This window comes from Rhodotorula toruloides (assembly GCF_000320785.1).
Source record: "Rhodotorula toruloides NP11 unplaced genomic scaffold Scaffold9, whole genome shotgun sequence".
Lineage (NCBI taxonomy): Eukaryota > Fungi > Basidiomycota > Microbotryomycetes > Sporidiobolales > Sporidiobolaceae > Rhodotorula > Rhodotorula toruloides.
The window spans coordinates 245,356-263,285 of NW_015622969.1; the positions used below are offsets into that span (position 1 = coordinate 245,356).

The 17,930-nt window shown below is 62.8% G+C and overlaps 8 protein-coding genes across 8 annotated transcripts in view; 3 read left to right on the forward strand and 5 right to left on the reverse strand.

The window, feature by feature from the left end:
• Nucleotides 1-51: 51 nt before the first annotated feature.
• RHTO_08031 (Septin) lies at nt 52-1,883 on the forward strand (the record flags this gene model as incomplete). The annotated part of the gene is made up of 9 exons (XM_016421685.1): nt 52-121; nt 224-355; nt 417-498; nt 557-694; nt 753-972; nt 1,027-1,206; nt 1,313-1,316; nt 1,420-1,578; nt 1,645-1,883. 9 exons carry the CDS (start codon nt 52-54, stop codon nt 1,881-1,883), a joined length of 1,224 nt encoding a protein of 407 aa, XP_016273797.1.
• A 1,434-nt stretch (nt 1,884-3,317) lies between these two features.
• RHTO_08032 (proline dehydrogenase) lies at nt 3,318-5,302 on the forward strand (the record flags this gene model as incomplete). Its single annotated transcript, XM_016421686.1, has 4 exons — nt 3,318-3,833; nt 3,888-3,977; nt 4,040-4,973; nt 5,043-5,302. 4 exons carry the CDS (start codon nt 3,318-3,320, stop codon nt 5,300-5,302), a joined length of 1,800 nt encoding a protein of 599 aa, XP_016273798.1.
• Nucleotides 5,303-5,682: 380 nt separating this feature from the next.
• RHTO_08033 (protein YOP1) lies at nt 5,683-6,463 on the reverse strand (the record flags this gene model as incomplete). The annotated part of the gene is made up of 4 exons (XM_016421687.1): nt 5,683-5,886; nt 6,000-6,248; nt 6,305-6,319; nt 6,410-6,463. The coding sequence occupies 4 exons, from the start codon at nt 6,461-6,463 to the stop codon at nt 5,683-5,685; spliced, it is 522 nt and encodes a 173-aa protein (XP_016273799.1).
• Nucleotides 6,464-7,134: 671 nt separating this feature from the next.
• On the reverse strand, nt 7,135-8,830 carry RHTO_08034 (uncharacterized protein; the record flags this gene model as incomplete). Its single annotated transcript, XM_016421688.1, has 2 exons — nt 7,135-8,576; nt 8,629-8,830. 2 exons carry the CDS (start codon nt 8,828-8,830, stop codon nt 7,135-7,137), a joined length of 1,644 nt encoding a protein of 547 aa, XP_016273800.1.
• Nucleotides 8,831-9,091: 261 nt separating this feature from the next.
• On the reverse strand, nt 9,092-12,543 carry RHTO_08035 (arrestin domain protein; the record flags this gene model as incomplete). The annotated part of the gene is made up of 6 exons (XM_016421689.1): nt 9,092-9,535; nt 9,589-9,785; nt 9,839-10,009; nt 10,065-10,179; nt 10,237-11,894; nt 11,955-12,543. 6 exons carry the CDS (start codon nt 12,541-12,543, stop codon nt 9,092-9,094), a joined length of 3,174 nt encoding a protein of 1,057 aa, XP_016273801.1.
• A 590-nt stretch (nt 12,544-13,133) lies between these two features.
• RHTO_08036 (A1 cistron-splicing factor AAR2) lies at nt 13,134-14,677 on the reverse strand (the record flags this gene model as incomplete). Its single annotated transcript, XM_016421690.1, has 3 exons — nt 13,134-13,750; nt 13,806-14,496; nt 14,555-14,677. The coding sequence occupies 3 exons, from the start codon at nt 14,675-14,677 to the stop codon at nt 13,134-13,136; spliced, it is 1,431 nt and encodes a 476-aa protein (XP_016273802.1).
• Nucleotides 14,678-15,676: 999 nt separating this feature from the next.
• On the forward strand, nt 15,677-16,518 carry RHTO_08037 (bleomycin hydrolase; the record flags this gene model as incomplete). The annotated part of the gene is made up of 2 exons (XM_016421691.1): nt 15,677-16,382; nt 16,472-16,518. The coding sequence occupies 2 exons, from the start codon at nt 15,677-15,679 to the stop codon at nt 16,516-16,518; spliced, it is 753 nt and encodes a 250-aa protein (XP_016273803.1).
• Nucleotides 16,519-16,590: 72 nt separating this feature from the next.
• Nucleotides 16,591-17,930, reverse strand: part of RHTO_08038 (uncharacterized protein) — a gene marked incomplete at both ends in the record, with an annotated part of 2,977 nt that continues 1,637 nt past the window's right edge. Inside the window, 3 exons of the mRNA XM_016421692.1 lie at nt 16,591-16,649; nt 16,720-16,945; nt 17,003-17,784. Coding sequence (XP_016273804.1) covers nt 16,591-16,649; nt 16,720-16,945; nt 17,003-17,784 — 1,067 coding nt within the window. The remainder of the gene's footprint in view (nt 16,650-16,719; nt 16,946-17,002; nt 17,785-17,930) is intronic.

Genomic DNA, 17,930 nt, shown 5'->3' on the forward strand with positions numbered 1-17,930 from the left:
AGCACCCCTCTCGGCGACCAGGCCTCGATACTCTCCAACTCGACTCGCAGGATGGCAGGACCCTCCAGCTTCGCCGCCAGGCGCAAGGTCAAGGGCGTGCAGCTCACCATCATGGTCGTCGGTGCGTTCCTTCACGCGTTCGAACTGCCACAGCGGTGTCGGCACCCTGCGCCTCCCCCGCTCCTCTAGCTGACCTTGAACCGATTCTTCCGCGCGCATACAGGCCAGTCCGGCACCGGCCGCACGACTTTCGTGAACACGCTGTGCGAGCAGCCACTCATCCAGCACCAGCAGCCGGTTGCGCCGGAGGAGGCTCACCTCGAGTCGGGCATCCGCATCAACCCTGTCCAAGTCGGTGAGTGGATGAGCGTGTGGTCACGAAACCACCACGAGCTGACACCCTTACGATCCCACAGAGCTCGAGGAGGACGGCGTTCGCGTCTCGCTCACCGTCGTCGACACGCCTGGCTTTGGCGACCAGATTGACAACGAGTTCACGTGTGTCCCCTCCTGCTGCCGCAAAACAGACCCGAGCTGACGATCAGGATCTCACCAGCTTCAACGAGATCATGGGTTACCTCGAGCGGCAGTACGACGACATCCTTGCCGAGGAGAGCAGGATCAAGCGTAACCCTCGCTTCCGCGACAACCGCGTTCACGCTCTCCTCTACTTCATCACGCCTACCGGTCACGCGTGAGTCCGGCTTGTTGGCCTGAAGGGTAGTGGCGCGCTGACCACGATCATCGCCCAGCCTCCGCGAACTCGACATCGAGCTCATGCGCCGCCTCGCTCCTCGCGTCAATGTCATCCCCGTCATCGGCAAGGCCGATTCGCTCACCCCGAGCGAGTTGCACGACTTCAAGCGCCGCGTGATGGAGGACATCGAGTACTACAGCATCCCCATTTACAACTTCCCCTACGACGCCGAGGAGGACGACGAGGACACGATCCAGGAGAACAGCGAGCTCAGGGTGCGTACAGGAGCGCAAGCCGATTGCGCAGAGCTGACCAGTTGCGTAACGCAGGCGCTCATGCCTTTCGCCATCGTCGGATCCGAGGAGGAAGTCGAGGTTAACGGCCAGCCCGTCCGCGCGAGGCGGTATCCGTGGGGCATCGTCGAGGTCGACAACCCTCAGCACAGCGACTTCCAGCGCCTTCGTACCGCTCTTCTCCAGACCCACCTCCACGACGTCAAGGAGATCACGGTGCGGCGAGGCGATTTTTGGAGAGAGATGTTTGCAGCGCTGACTTCCGTTCTCCTCTTCCATCTCTGCACGCATACCTCCCCTCGCCGTTGGATTTGAACGACAGCACGGTACGTCAATTGGCGCCCACGAGCAAAGAGGAGCGGCACTGACTCGCCGCTTGTCTCACTTCCTCTCCTGCTCTCGATTCGCACGCATTCCGACTCGACACAGACTTCCTCTACGAGACGTTCCGATCTGAAAAGCTGTCTCGCAGCCTCGTCGGCGACTCAATGGGCGCCGGGTACGGAGCAGGCCAGGACGCGAGCGTCAACCCCGAGGACTTGGCGACGCAGAGCGTGCGCATCAAGGAGGAGCAGCTCAAACGCGAGGGTGCGTCCAAGTTCCCATACAGCACTGAGGCGACGAGACTGACCGATCGACCCTGCCTGCAAACAGAGGACAAGCTGCGCGAGCTCGAGCTCCGCACTCAGCGCGAACTTGCCGAGCGCAGGCAAGAGCTTCTCGCGAAGGAAGAGCTCCTCCGCTCGCTCGAGGCTCGCCTCGCCGACGCGCAGCACTCGAACTCGTCGACTCCGCTCCCTCCCTCTCAGCCTCAGTCGCCCATCCCGCAGCAAGGCCAGCCGCACCCCGTTCTCACGCCTCACGGTGGCGCACCGACCAACGGATTGCAGTAGGCGGTGCCTGCTCTAGCTTTGACCCATGTCTTGACGACTCGTCCGCCATCCTTTCTTGTCGATACCCTCCGTCCCCGCTTCCGACTCTCGTCTTGCCCTTCCCTCTCTTCCTCAGCCACGTTACCCCACCTTCGTTCGCTTCTTCACCCCGTCAGTTTTCAGCTTGTCAATCGCAGTTCACCTCATACGGCCTGGAGCAGAGAGAGACTGGTCTGGCGAGCTCGCCTTGGTTTCGCTTCTCCCGCTGCAGCTCTCTCCCGCTCCTTTCCCGAATGCACGAGATTGCTGTTCTTGGGAGCGCCTCGACTGGGCCCTCCCCGCCTGCTTCTCCCTCAAGATCCTCGAATCCGCCGGCCACGGCGAAGATCGAGTGACTCACTTACTGGGTGATCTTCGGGTCCTTCACCTTCATCGAGAGCCTCATCTCGGTCGTCGCATGGTGCGTAACGACCCAGAACCGTTGAAACAACCTTGGCGGACCGCTGACCTCCCGAATCTTCGCCTCCTTCCACACCTCGTTTTCGCTCGTTTGCGTTGCAGGTTCCCTTACTACTTCGTCGTCAAGTCCCTCTTCATCCTGTACCTCACCCTCCCCTCGACCCGCGGCGCCATCGTCGTCCACGACAAGCTCTTCAAGCCCCTGCTCGTCCAGCGCAAGACCCCCGCAACCTCGACCACCACGACAACCCCCGTCGCTACCGCCGTGCTGTGGTCCGGCTCCACTGCTTTGCGAGTTCTCGAAGAGCAATCGAAGGTCGCGGGCGCGGGAGCGAAGCGACCATTGCAACGCTCGCGACTACGCGTCCGGCCTCGTCTATTCGCTTGCCTTGCATGTCTCTGCTCACTCAGAGAGTAACCTTTGACGGACAACGGCGCATACCTGGTCACTACAACGCAGGGGGCTCTCATCCACCGTAGCGACTTGCGATGCCAGACTTGAATCTTACTATCGCCTCGCTCGTCTTTGGCTCACCTTGCGCCTTTCCCATGCGCGCATCGAATCACCTACGAGATCCAACAGCCGCTTTAGCCCGGGCCTTCGAGCAACGAGGCGATAAGGCGAACTGGCTCGAAAAGTGTGAAGGCGTTGCGGCGTCACCTCTTGACATCGCTGCGCCGTTCTGCGAGGCGCGGCAGGAGCCTTTTGAGCTACAGACGTCGATGGAAGCGCCCGAACGACGACAAGGGCATTCCAGCGAGCGAGCGCACTGGCTTGCCGGCGCTTAGGAAGGCCAAGTTTACCTGGCCAAGTTCGAGGCTTTCTGGCTCGACCTGCTTGATCTGGTAGTCCTTCTCTCGGTTTGCATCGGCTCACGACGATTGCACCCTGTCTTTTCGGCCAACGCAAATCGCGATACTCGCGGTGTGCGGCCGCCGAAGCTCCTTTTCCTCCTCCAGCGCTCTTCTCATCCACTCTCTTCGCTCTGCCAGACGATGCTCCGCTCGACGACTCTCGGAGTGCACGCTCTCGCCCGCCAGGCCCCCTCACACGTCGCGCGCGACACTGGCAAGAACATCGCTCGCCGACTTCACTCCTCCCGACCTCCGCGCACGACCCACTCGCTGGCCTCGGATGCGACTAAGGCGGCGCAGAACCCCTTCGGGAAGACCGCCAACTCGAACCGACGGATCGCCCTGGCCGCCGGCGCCGCTGTCGTCGCTGGAGGTGCACTTCTCGCCTCGTCAGGTTCTTCCGACGACACTCCCCTTATCCCTGCGCACCTGAACCCGAACGACCCTCTCTCCGCCCTCGACCCATCTGTCCTCGCACGCACGACCGCCCACCTGACCGCCGCCAACTTGTCCGACCTCGTTCGTCAATGGGTCGTCTACGCGGTTTCGGAGCAGTCGATGCTCGTCGAGATGGGACCGTGGATGCTCGGCAAGCTGCAGTGGGCGAACGACAACATCCCTCTCCTCGGCCCTGCCGTCTGGGCGGTCTTTGCCTTCGTGCGTCGACTTCCTTCGTTGCGAAGGGAGGAGGCTAACCTTTCGCATTCGCAGGGCATGGACCACACCTTTTACAAGGTCTTTGTCGGTGGCGAGTCTGTGCCAGGATGCGCAGAGACTGTCAAGCAGTATGCAGAGCGCGGCGTACGTATCGCTCCCTCGGCTCGTCGCGATACCCTTCGGCTAACGCTTTTCCTGCGCGATAGATTGGCGTGATGCTCAACTACAGCGCAGAAGCGCCTCTCGGGTCTGCCAAGTCGGGCGGAGGAATCGACCAGGCCGCGCTGAACGAGATCACGACCGCCGTCGCCGAGGCAGCTCGCCTCGCGCCTTCGCCCGCTCCCTCTGCTCCCGCCTCGTCTATCAAGCCCTCTCTCCTCGCCATCAAGCTCTCTGGGTTGATCTACGACGCCTCCATCCTCGCGCGCGCCTCGACGGCACTCACGAGCAGCACGACGGTCGCCCGAGGCGGCCGCCTTCCCTCGTCCATCCCCTTCCCCGACGCTCCCGAGCTCACAGCCGAGGACCACGAGCTCCTCGACAAGCTCTTTGACGGCCTGCGCAAGGTCGCGTCCGAAGCTCGCACGCACGGCGTCCGTCTCCTCGTCGACGCAGAGCAGAGTTGGTTCCAGCCTGCCATCGACCGCTTTTGCGACCTCCTCAGCGAGGAGTTCAATCGCTTCGACTCGCCCTCCGCCGCACCGATCGTCTACAACACCTACCAGTGCTACCGCCGCGACACGCCCGACAAGATCGCTGCCGCACTCGAGCACGCCGATGCGAACGGGTACGCATTCGGTGCCAAGCTCGTTCGCGGCGCGTACCAGGAGTCAGAGCGGAAGCGGCATCAGGGTACGCCGGCGTTTGAGGCGGGCGAGCCGTGCGTCGTGTGGGACTCGAAGGCCGAGACGGACAAGTGCTACGACGAGTGCGCCGCCTTGCTCGAAAAGCGTCTCGTCGAGAACCTCAAGAAGGAAGGGTCGTCAGCTGGCGTTGGCGTCTGTCTTGCGAGTCACAACGGGACGAGCATGAAGCGGTTCCTCGAGGCGTTGCGGGAAGACGGTCTTGCGAAGGAGATGGACGGCGGGCTCGAGGTCGACGAGCGGTTGCGCGGCCGCGTCGCTTTCGGCCAGCTCATGGGTGCGTTTGCCTTGACTCGCAATCGATGAGGACGCTCCGTGACTGACGAGACTCGACCGCACGTTGCAGGCATGTCCGACAACCTGACCATCACGCTCGTCAACCTCCTCCGCCCTCCGCCGTCCTCCGCAGACCCCTCCCTCCTCCCTCTCGTCGTCAAATACACCCCCTACGCAAACCTCGAACAAGGCCTGCCGTACCTCATCCGCCGGGCAAACGAGAACCAGAGTATCCTCAAGGGGGACCCGACGAGCGGGCGTGGCGGAGCGAGGGAGGAAAGGAGGGCGGTCGCGAAGGAGATTCGAAGGAGGATGGGGTTGTCGTTCTGAGTGTGCCCGTGCTGTGCGCTGTGCGTTCGTGTCGGATCTGAAGTTTGCTCTCCCCTTGTCATTGTATTACTTGCATGCCTGCCTCGCTTCACGTAGATCCTCTTGCATCTCTCCTATCTAGACCTGTACTGTACTCCAGCTTGCCCATCTCCAGCGGGCATCTCTCGAAGCCAAGCAGTGAGCGCGGCGAAGTGAGGGAAGAACTGCTTTAGTGTCATTCGCGGAAGGGAGAATCGACAAGAGGAGGAGGTTGTAGGGGTAAAGAAACGGCACTATGTAGTGTGAGGAGGGCGAGGGCGGAGCACGGGAAAGGTCGGAAAGAGCAGAGGGTAGGTGTGTGTCCGAGACGAGGGGGTGATTCGTCCGTATGAGGCGAGAGCCTATCGGCTACAATGACGAGCGAGAGGGGGGAGATTTACTGAGCGGCAGCGACGGGGGTGGTCGTGGTGGTCGAGGTAGCGGGGGTCTTGCGCTGGGTGAGGAGGGGCTTGAAGAGCTTGTCGTGGACGACGATGGCGCCGCGGGTCGAGGGGAGGGTGAGGTACAGGATGAAAAGGGACTTGACGACGTAGTAGTAAGGGAACCTGCGACAGAAACGGGCGCAACGGGAGTGCAAGCGGAGGAGAGAGTCCGGGAGGGTCAGCGGTCGCCCAAGGTCGCTTCGACGGTTCTGAGACGGTACGTACCATGCGACGACCGAAATGAGGCTCTCGATGAAGGTGAAGGACCCGAAGATCACCCAGTAGGTGAGCCACTGGACATCGTCGTCATGGCCGGGGGACTCGAGAGCCTTGAGGGAGAAGTAGGCGGGGAGGGCCCAGCCGAGGAGGTTCGAGAGGAAGCCGGCAAAGATGTTGAAGAAGATGAAGGTGGAGAAGAGGGCGCCGACACCGAGGACGGCGTACGCCTTGGGGATGGAAGTCTGCGCCTCGAGCCTGTTGAGGGTCTGCGGGCAAATGGAGGTCAGCTCGGGATCTCCGAATGCACACGCTGCGCACGCACAGGGTACTTCGAGAGCTGTGGGAAGGGCAGAGACAGTCAGCAACGAGTTTCCAAGCGAGACGAGGCGATGCGAGCTGGGCATCCTTTTGATGACGAGCGACTGACCTCCTTGTCAACCTGCGAGATGTAGTAGTCGAACTTTTGCTGGGCGGTTGCCATTGTTGCTGAGCTGAAGCTGTTGCTGGTCAAGGAGGAAGAGCGGTGCGCGGTGGACGAGACGAGCGACAGCCGCAGTCGATGACGAGAGAGGGGACGAGACGACGAGAGGGGGACAGGATAAGCGATCTTTTCCCGCGCGACAACGGGACTGCTTGAACCCGTCCAGCTCCGTCCACAGCCTGTACGACTCCTCAGCTACCCTGTGCACCAGGTCCCACCCGCGCGCGCGGTGTGTGTGCGGTGGTTGAGCGAGGCGGGGAGAGGCGGGTTCGGGGAGGTCGGGGAGGCCAGCGCGAGACTCACGGGTTGGACTGCAAGGACGTAGATGTCAGCAGGAGCCTCTGGATAGTCTTGCTGGGTGCACTCACTGTGTTTGCGGTGCGGGTGAGCGAGTCGTGTGCGAGGGCGTGGGACAAGATGCGAGTGGCCCGCCTCGACGACGACGACGCATCGTCATCCTCTCATTCGGGCGCTGTGGAGCACTGCCAGGACTGCGTACGACTGGCGTCGTGCTGCTGCAACCACGCAGACCTCTGCGCAAGTCCAGCGAAGCGGGGAACCTCCTCGTCATTCACGTGCATGAGCGCATGAGCAACAAACTGTCCCTTCGAGCGTACTGAAAGCTACACGGTGTCCTAGTGCTACACGAGACTCCCATCCACCAACATCCGTCACACCGCGCCGTACCCAACCAGCGATGGCCGCCCGTCCTCTTCCTTCGGCCGCCTACTCCGCTCAAACCCGACGAGCGCCGTCCTGAGCGCCCTTTTCGCCGCCTCGACGAGATGCTTGAGCTTGTATACGAGCCAGTCGAGGCGGAAGTACCGACCCGGAGCGGGACCGAAGCGGACGTCCGCTTCTGTCTTGAGCGTCGGTTCGGGACGGGGTTGGCGGCGAGGTTGGCGGCGGTGAGAGCGGGACGCGGCGTCGTCTCCTTCGTCTGCGGACGATCCGTGAGCGAGAGGCGAAGGTCGTCGACGCTGATGCTGCTGCTGGCGGAGGACGTCCACCGCTCCGCCTGCCAGCGACGGCGAAGGCCTCGCCGACCCTCTCCCGCCCACTCCAAGCGCCAACAAACTTCCCAGCTTGTCCCACACCGAAGCGTTGTGCTCTTCCTCGTCCTGCGCCGACTCAGCACGTCGTCGCTGCGCCTCTTTCTGCCTTTTGCGCGCCTCCCACCGCGCCTTCTTCAGCCTCTGCTGCTCCACCAACTCGCGGTACTCGAGTCTTCGAGGCTCGTCGTCCGCGACTGGATCGACGTACTCCTCATCGTCATCGCTGTCCTCCATCTCATCATCCGGAAAGCGTCCGCCGTTGCGCAAAAATTCCTGGAAAGACAGGCTGCTGCCCGACCTTGTGCGACGGAGAGCGCCTACACCGGCTGGGCGGACCCACATCGGGTTTGGGCAATGGTTCGAAGGTGGTTGGAGTGGGGCGTAGATGGACGAGCACGGTGAGGAGGAGCGGGATGCGCCGTAGGAGGTGGGAGAGCTGGAGTAGGGAAAAGGCGAGTGGACGTGCGCGAAGGAGGAGGTGCTGAGGAGAGAGGAGGACATCGATGCTCGTCGTGAGCGAGGAGGAGCGGGAGACGTCGAGCGAGAGGGCGGAAGAGACGGTGTGACAGCCTGAACGAGCAAGTCGGACGGTGCGGAAATGGGTCGTGGCTGAGCAGAGAGGAGGGAGGTTCGTTCGGTGGCGGCTGGGGCTGGTGCAGAGTGGTCGGCGTGTCTGTGCCGGTGTGTGCGAGAAGAAGAGCGAATCCCGCTCGAGATGCGGACAGACTGGTTGAAGCTGATTCGGGAGGAAGGGGCGCGAGGGACGAGCTGCGACGTCGAGGCGATCGGATCATCGTCAATGGCGTTTGGAGGGAGCATCTCGCCTGCTACCCGGTGCGTCGAGTCGAGTACTCCCGGCTCTTGCGCCGCCGACAGCAGCGGTCGTCCCTCCTCTTCCGCCTCACTCAGCGCCTCCCGATCTTCCTCCTCGCCTTCGCCGGCCGTAAAGGCTTCTTCGACGTCGCTCAGGTCGTCCGGCGGATCAAAGGAGCGAGGATGAGAGACGTAGCCCGAGTCGGAGGACGAGGGATGTTGGCGAAGTTGGCGCAACTTCGACTCTGCGGGAGCAGCGTGAGCTCAATTGAGGAGATAGAGAGCAAAAACACACACCAAGACGCTCGACATGCTCCTCACTGTCCGTCTTGATCTCCCACACCACCTTTCCCTCGTCCCCACCCCGACCATCCGATCCTCCCGTCCCAGCTCTCTCCAGCCCGCTCGACCGTATGGAAGGCTTGGGAGCTGGCCCGTCGTCGCTGGAGAACCTCTGCGGGAAGCGCGGCGGAGGCGGCGCGAGCAGCGGGACTGCCATCGCCTCTTGCTGGGCGGGTCGGAGGCGACCGAAGTCGTGCGAGCGAGGCTGGCGAAAGAAAGGGCGAGTCTAGTGTGCGGAGAGAACCATTCTGACGGACCAAGCCGGCGAAGCAAGCGGGAGGCGGGAACGGTCGAAGGCGAAGAGACGAATGTCAATCACGCGAGTTCGGAGACATCGATACAAGCACGATGATTTGCAGAGAGATGCAGACAGACAAACACAGCTACTACGAACCCCGTCTAGAGCCAAGAGCACCGCTCAATCCCGCCTGCTCGAACTGCGCCCCCGCTCTTCCTCCTCGGTCGCAACAACCTGTGCCCGTGCCTCGTTCGGCGCATGCCCCTCCGGCGCCGTTCCATCAACAACAGCCTCATAAGTAGGCGGCGTCTCGCCCGCAGGAGTCGTCTCGCCCGAGATAAGCCGAGCAAAGAGAAGGTTCTGCTCGAGACTCGCAACGGGCGGACCGGACGAGTGCGAGCGACCGGTCGACGAGCTGCCGCCGACGTTGATGTGCAAGCCATGATGCCGATTACCGTGGTCGGCGCCGCATGTATGTGTCGGGGTGCGAGCCGTGATGGTGTTGCGACGTGGGCGAGTCGAGCCAGAGAGGGAGGAGGTCGCGTCGGTGTAGGCGGGCAGGACGTTCTGCGACAAGTGACACGACAGCATGACGGCGCCAGCCTCGACGACAATGTCCCAGAGCTGCGAAGGGGGCATCAGCGACGGTTTCCAGAGGAGAAACTTTGCTCGCTCACCTTGCGGTTGCCCTTCGAGTCGAGGTACTCGTCGTCGCCTCGCTCGACACGCAGCATGATCTTGAGCGTGTGAGTGATCGAGATGTTGCTCTTCTCGTGGTTCGTGCTGACGTTGAGCTTCGTCGAGCAGTCGGGAAGCTGGAGCGTGCCGTCAAGGTGCCACGGGCCGATCGGATCCAGCAGCGACGGCGTTTCGTCTGCGTTGGCAACAATCAGCGTGAGCAACTTCAGAGGTACTCGCGGGGCTTACCGCTGGACGAGCTCGTGTTGATGAAGAAGTCCTTGAGGGGGTGGTTCGCAAGGACGTTCGGGTCGTCCGACAAGATCGGCAAGAGCGGCTCCTTCGGATCCTTGTTCTCGATACGCAAGAGCTGGAAGCGCTTCGGCGTCTCGTGCCGCGTGAGCTTGCGGCCGGAGGAGACTGCGAGCGATGGAGGTCAGTCTCATCGTGCGTCGCTCGTAAGACCGGCACTCACCTGAAGCAAAGTAGGACGTCTTCTGCTCGAGCTGGGCGGTGATGCGGTACAACTTGATCTTGGCGAGCGGGTTTAGCCGGATGCTGACCGGGATCTGGCCGCCGATGGGGAAGCTCTGTAGCGAGACGAGAGGTCAGTGGTGGAAAGTCACGATGTACTTCGGCGTACGCACCTTGCCGCTCAGCGCAACGTGATACTTGACCTGCGTCTCCCAGAACCTCTCGACGACGATACTCTCGCTTTCCTCCGTGTCCTCCTCGCCCAGCGTCGTGACGAGCGTCACGTCGGTCGACGACGTCAAGTTCGTCGTCAGGGCGCCGGCGCGGTGCACTGTCGCCTTGAGCGTGTAGTGGACATGTCCGAACTCGCAGTCCAGTGTCGGCGGCAAGCTGGCGGGAACCGGGATGGAGATCGGGTAGGTATACGTTCCCGCTCGGAACTCCTTCCAACCGTCTCCGACAGCGAGGACATCACTGTCCCGGTGCCCTTCGTCGTCGCTGCCGTCCCGCTCGGCATTGTGATGGTGGTGATGGCCCGCCACAAGCGCATCTCGCAGCGCCTTCAAAGCAGTCTTGCGACCGCGAGACTGACTGCGCATCCTCGAACCGCCGCGCTGGGTATCGGGACTCGCGTCTCGTCGAGTAGTCGAGGCGACCGACTCGTCTCGCTGCATGTCACGAGCGCGACTCGAGCTCTTGTGTCGGAAGACATCCGTAACGCCACTCAGGCTGAACCGCGCACCGCGAGACGCCGAGCGGGCCGAGCTGCTGCTGCTGCCGGTGCTCTTGAGAGCGCTGGGAAGGGCGGTCGGTCGGTCGGAAGAGGAGACGCGGCGCGCAGTTGCGTTCGATGAAGTCGATGCACGGCGACCTCGCTCGGAAGAGGCGGAAGGTGCGGGTGGCTGTCGAGTCGAGGACTTGGGCTGGAAAGTCATGCCAGACACGCCGTTTGTGACGACGTCGAGACTGCCGGCTTCGTCCTCGCCCAGCTGCTCGATTCCCGCCATCAAGTTCCGGCTGCGGGTTGCTGGCCGTCCGCGGTGAATACTCGAGGCGGCCGTGCCGGGAACAGGCGCACTGTTCCATCCTGTGCCGTTGATCTCGGAGTCTGACGACTGCGAAGCGGCTGTCGAGGCGCCCGAAGAAGCGTGGCGATCGAGGTGCGGACGATCCGTCTCGTCCGAGTGCGTCGAGAGACTCGAGCCCGATTCGTGCGAGAGTCGACTTGCGCCAGTCGAGGTGCGGTTCAAGCGGAGGTCGTGGTTCGAAGTCGAGGGTGAAATGATAGGGTTGGCGGTGGCGAGAGGCGAGCGGGACGGAGTCGGCGAGCGGTCGAACTGTCGCGACGAGTTGCGGAAGGCGAGTTGAGCGGGTGAACCCAGGTCGAGCGTGTCGACCGACAGGTTTGGCGCATGTGGCAGGTGCATCGGCGAGCCAGGCTGCGATTCGACTGCCACCTCGTAGGCCGGTGCAGCTTCGCCTGGCTGGATTGGCGGGACCAATCCGTTGACCGACTCTTCCGATGCGATGCGCGAGAGGTTCGGTGCACGGGAGACTTCGCCAACGCTGATAGTGGACGTGACGGGTGAAGGCTGCTGGCGGAAGAGGCTGTTTGGCGGGTACGAGCGGCCGTGACTGAGCTCACGACCGGGAGCGACGCTGGCCGCACGGCGCGAAGACCGGCCTCGCGGCTCTTCGCCATGGTCGCCCGAGCCGGGACCGATGGAGGCTGCACGGCGGTTCATGGAGGAAGAGGCGGCAGAGAAGAAGGTATTGGTGACATTGATGAGGAGGTTCTCCTCCATCACGTCGAGTCGGCGAGGGCCAATTCCTGCGAGGAGAATGCATCAGCACGACGACAGAGTTCTCTATTAGATGAGAGCGAATGCACCCTCGGGCCAGTCCGTTCGCGCAACACCCTTGAACCGCACGCTGATCTCCTTCACCCGCGTCGGCTTGCTAAGGTGGACGGTCAAGAGACCCCTCAGCATCGCAGGAGGCGGCTCGTCAAGAGCCTCGTGCTCCTGCTGTTCCCGCAACCGAATCTGCGCCTCCGTCATCTCCCTCACGAGACTCCCGCTTCGTCCCCGGCTGATTCCCTCGCCGGGTCGCGGCTCCGCAGGGCCGGTTGGTGGCGGCGGATCAACGCGCCTCGTCCGACTCGAGCTACGCCCTCGGCTGTTTGGCGGGACAAAGTCGTCTCCTTGCGGGATCGCGGCACGACTGAGCGGCGGAGCAGGCGAAGCTGCCCTCGACCCAGGTCGCGAGAGGGACGCCGCGCGCGAGTTGGAGAACAGGCGGGCTGGGGAGTGATTGCGAGATTCGGCGGGCGAAGTAGCTGCCGTTTCAGTTCCATTCCCTGCCGCTGCGTTCGCTGCCCGCGCCGTCGCTCGCCGTTGTCGCTGTCGTGCCCGCTCGTAGTCGAGACCGCCGACGAGAAAGACGACGGGTTCCGTCAGTCGTAGGCTTGCGCTGGACATGGCTGTTCAGTATTCGTCGGGGAAAAGGGTGAAGGCGGGGAAGGGATGGAGCCGGGATGAAGAGGGGTCGAAAGACAGAGCGCGGGTTGCTCGGGTGGGCCGGTAGCGATGTATGGCAATGCGAAAAAGGCTGTACGAGTGAAATAGTCAGCCTTCAACGCGATGTGAGCGCGGCGGCATCCCTCGACGAGGAGGTCCGGGGTCGACAGCTGGACGGTGCGCACCTGCGCGAGCGAGAGTCGCGCGGGTCCCAGCAGATGTCGCAGTCCTCGCACACCAAATTCGTCCTCACAACGGCTGTCCACTGCGAACGCGACCCGCTGTTGTGCGCGAAGAGCGGACGAAGGGCGATCGAGGCTGGTTGCACCTCGTGGCGGGCTGCGAGGGCGATGGCGCGGTGCAGACGGGTGTACTGGACTGCTGAAGCCTATCGAAACAGCTTCCGCGGGCGTTCGAGCAGTTTAGCGAGGCGAGCGCGAGTGGTCGAGGGCAAGCCCGGCTTCCGACGGGAACGAGCCGCGCCAAGCTGGCAACGACGGCGAGCGTGACTCTTGTTCCGGCCAAGGTGCACAGTACAAGCCTTGCATTGCTCAGTAATACTCGTCGTCGTGGTCGTCGCCGCGCAAGCCATCGTCGTCGACAACGTACGGCGCATCCTCGCCCTCCTCGAGGTCTTCCAGGTCTACCTCGTCCTCCGCACGCTCTACCCGCCCGCCCTGCGCCAAGTACGCCGCTCGTGTACCCCTGATGACGCCCAAGTCCCACCCAAACCGCTCCATCGTGACTGCCGCCAAGGCATCCCATCGCTTGACGACCTCTTTCCACACGCCTGCTGTTCCTGGCTCCTTCTCGCCGATGGCAGTCCAGTGCGGGAGAGAGTCGGAGAGAGCTTGGGAGAGGGCGGCGAGCGAGTCGAGGAGGTCGCGCTCGAGCGAGGGAAGCTGGGTCGCGAAAAAGTCGGCTTCGAGGAACTGGATTTGGGCGAGGAAGAGGGACAGGAACGAGGCGAAGAGGGGCAGAGACGCTGACGAGAGTAGTGGTGAGGGCAGAGAGGCAGAGGATGGGCGCGAAGAGGGCGGCTGGGCGAGCGTTGCTGAGCGGCAGATGAGCGCAAAGAGGGCCTTGTAGGCGGTTAGGGAGGAGAAGTTGTGCAGGAGGGCGAAGAGGATGAAGGCGAGTTGGAGTTCGCCGAGAAGCTCCTTCGGGTCTGTCCGTGAGGAAGGTCAGCGAGACAATTCGTCAGTGTGGGCGAACGAACGCACCGTCTCCAAGCTGCTCGCGCACGACGTGACTCAGCTGCCAGCTCTTGTCCCGACTCCACCGTGTCAACGCTTCGCCGACAGCACCCTCGGGCCAGCTACGCTTGACGTCGAACTTGACAAACTCGAGCAAGACGGGCTCATTCGAGACGCCGTTTCCTTCCTCGTCCTCGTCGATTACCACACGCACTTCTGGCTCCTCCTCACGCGCCTTGCCCCATGTCCGCTTGCCCGACGTCGCGCCTGCTGCGCCGCGCTCATCGAGCGTGCTGCCCATGAGAGCGTCGACGAGCCCGCAGCCGTGTTCGTCCAACCCGACGACCCTCGCCAGCGTCTCCTCCGTCACGAAACTCGTCAAGCCAGCCCAATGCGCCGCAACATCGTCCTGCGGGTACGCAGCAAGCGACTTATCAAGGCTCTTGAGGTATTCCTCGGAGACGACGGTCTCCTCCCTCCCCTCCTTCGTATTCCTCCGTCTCTTCCTCGGCGCCTGCCCCAGCGCATCCCGCTTCAGCTCTTCCTGAACGTTGTCCCACTCTTCTACGACTGTCTCGGCGTCGCGATAGAAGCGGAGGATGCCATGCCGAGTTGCGACGCCTTGCGAGGAGGGGCCTGGGAGGTGGGCTTGTTGTGTGGCGGACGGGGCGGCGGAGAAGACGAAGAAGTGCAAGCCGGGAGGGAGGAGCTTGACGCCCTGCGTCGCTCAAAGCGTCAGTAGAGAGTCTTCCGCCTGGTGAGGACGAGCGACGAACCGAGAACTTGTCGACTGTCCACAGCCGGCCGTCGATGCCAAAGTCGGATCCGCGAGGCAGAGGGAGAATGAAGAAGCCTAGACGAGCGAACTTGGCTTGCGCGGCAGCCTGTGCTGGATCCATTGTGAGCGGTTGATGGACGAGGGAGGCGAGGTCGACTCTTAACCTTGTACCGCACCATCACTCGCGCTGGACGGCTCGCTGAGATGCTGGGCTGAGCTAATGGGCTGTCTTTGATCACGTCACGCGCTTGCGGCCCGCTCCCACACCTTTCTCGTCTCTCCACCCCGACTTGCGACTCTCATCAGTCGAGGGGCGGCCCGACGGATGACGGCGCTACGGGGCTGTCGAGGTGGCATGAGCAGATCTGAACAGGGTTTTCGCTGCGCTGTGAAGGTGGACAGCCCCACCGACGCTGGCTGCGGGACCGGGGAGTCGAATGATTCTGCGACGGCCTTCTCCCTGCAGCTCTGCGCAAGGCATGCGCTGACCCAATCAGAACACGCTACTGTTCGATGATTTGCCTCTTGATCCAGCTGCCGGCACCGAAGGTCGCCTGAGCCGTTCTCTCTCACGCCTGACTTCGCTTCGGCCGCTCAATGCCTCGTCGACACCGCTCCAGCTCTTCCGCTCACAGCTCTGGTTCTATCTGATACTCCGCCGACACTCTCACGGTCGTGACAACACGGCAATAGTAGCTTGGAGGGCCGGGTGGCTGACCAGAAGGCGATTCGAGACGTGCGAGAGGTAGAACCGGGCCCCCTTTTCTTTGCGCCGCGCAATACAGTACCTAACAAGCATCGAAACCTACGAAAGAGAGGGGAAGCGCTCACATCGAGGCGCTCATACCACTCGTGCGATTGCCGACTCGAGCGACACACCGCGCGGACGTGCCGCCGGCCCCTCTTGCCTCCTCGCCCCACTCTTCTCGTCTTGCTACGGCTTGAGCATACTTGCAAGCTCCCTCGCACTCGCACAGCATCGACCCAACCTACCCAGCAACCCCCGCACAGCGTCCGTCTCCCGCTTGTCCTCCATCTCCTCCCTCCCCACATCTCCGCTATCGCAGCCTATCCGAGGCGTCGCGCGAGCTGACGAGCCTCCCAATCCAGCAGGCGAATCATGGGCAACTCAGCGTCGACTCCCGCGCCTCAGCCTACACTCTCGGAGAAGCACGCTTCGAGCACACGCGCCTCGTTCCCCTCCTCGGCCGCCGACCTCCTCTCCCAACTCTCCCTTCGCGGGTCCGCCGCTTCTCGCGCCTCGGCCAAGGTCACGTCTGAGAACCTCGCAGCCTGGGAGGGCGACTTTGCGTCGTCGCCGAAGCACAGGCTCGCTTCGACTGTCCTATCGAAGGCCGCTTTGACGGACTCGCTGGTCAGGAGGGACGCCCAGCGCGACACGCAGCAGTTCTTCAACGTCAAGGTGAACGAGGGCGGTCTGCCAATCACGAACCAGAAATCTAGCGGGCGATGCTGGCTGTTTTCAGCGACGAACTTGTTGCGCATCGCATTGGCGCGCAAGCTCGACCTCGACGACTTCCAGTTCAGCCAGTCGTACCTGTTCTTCTGGGACTCGCTCAGCAAGGCCAACTACTTCCTCGAGCAAATGCTGGACCTTGCCGACTCGCCGCTCGACGATCGCGTCGTCCAACACCTGATGACCATGCCGGAGAACGACGGCGGCCAGTGGTCGATGCTCGACTCGCTCATTACAACGTTCGGCCTCGTCCCTCAGGTGGTCTACCCCGAGTCTTTCAACAGCTCGAACACGGGCAAACTCGATGCGCTGCTCGCCTCGCCTGTCTACCTCGTCCTGCTGCTTGACCGTGCCTCTCTCTCTCTCGCCAATGTCAACAAGGATTTCGCGCAACACAAACTGTTCGATCGCAACCTACACTATCTGCGTCTGTTCGAGGGCCCAGCGAGTCGAGGGAGAAAGGTACATTCGAGGAGGCGAAGTAGCGTGAGCAGGCTGAAGTTGAGCAGATCGAGAGCGAATCAGAGGGAAGGGCAGACTGCTCATACTGCTCCGCCTCATTTCCGCCGCTTTGTAGGCGCGCCCTTGCCGGCGCTCAGCCTGGTCGAATCCGGATCTAAGGAAAAAGAGAGTGTGAGCTTGGTAGGAGAGCCGCGTGGTGAGCCGGAGAAACAGGGCAGGCGCACCGGACGAACGTGACCTCTTCTCCCGCTTCGTGTCCCGTCCCTCCTGCGCCTCCTCCGACTCCCGCTGGCGCTTGAGGCGATTCTCCTTGCGTTTGAGCAACCTCTGACGGGTCTTCTCCAGCTCTTCGTGCGACGGCAGGACGCCGTTGTTCCGTCGCGCGAACGCGCAGCAGTTTTCGCAGCAGCGGTTGTCCCCAAGTCGACGATAGACGATCTTCTTGCCGAACTGCGAGAGCAAGAGGAGCTGAGTGAGTGTCGAGTGAGCGGAGGTGAGAAGACGCGCCAACTCTTCGTGCCCATGCCCAGTCATCAGGCAATGGAAACACTCGTCCTTCCACCGCTCAGGGCTCTGCTCTGCCCTCCGTCGGGCAATCGTTGCGCGTCCTTTCTTCGACGCGACGCTCAACCCCTCCGCACCCATCGTCTGGCTTCGCTTCTTCGTCGCAGCGCTCCTTCGCTCCGCACCCATCGTCTCCTTCCCCTTCTTTATCGACGCGCTCAACCCCTCCGGACCCATTGTCTCACATCGCTTCTTCGCTGCCGCGCTCCTTCGCTCCGCACCCATCGTCTCCTTCCCCTTCCTAATCGCCGCGCTCCTTCGCTCCGGTCCCATCGTCTCCTTCCCCTTCTTCGCCGCCGCGCTCCTTCGCTCTGGTCCCATCGTCTCAATTCGCTTCTTCGCTGCCGCGCTCCTCCCCTCCGGTCCCCTCGTCTGGTTCGCCTTCTTCACCGCCGCGCTCCTCCCCTCCGGCCCCTTCGTCTGGTTCCCCTTCTTAATCGCCGCGCTCCTTCGCTCCGGTCCCATCGTCTCCTTTCGCTTCTTCGCCGCCGCGCTCCTTCGCTCCGGTCCCATTGTCTCCTTCCCCTTCCTACTCGCCGCGCTCCTTCGCTCCGCACCCATCGTCTCCTTCCCCTTCTTCGCCGCCGCGCGCATTCGCTCCGCACCCATCGTCTGGCTTCGCTTCTTCGTCGCAGCGCTCCTTCGCTCCGCACCCATCGTCTCCTTCCCCTTCTTTATCGACGCGCTCAACCCCTCCGGACCCATTGTCTCACATCGCTTCTTCGCTGCCGCGCTCCTTCGCTCCGCACCCATCGTCTCCCTTCCCTTCTTCGTCGCAGCGCTCCTTCCCTCCGGCCCCATTGTCTCACTTCGCTTCTTCGCCGCCGCGCGCATTCGCTCCGCACCCATCGTCTCCTTCCCCTTCCTAATC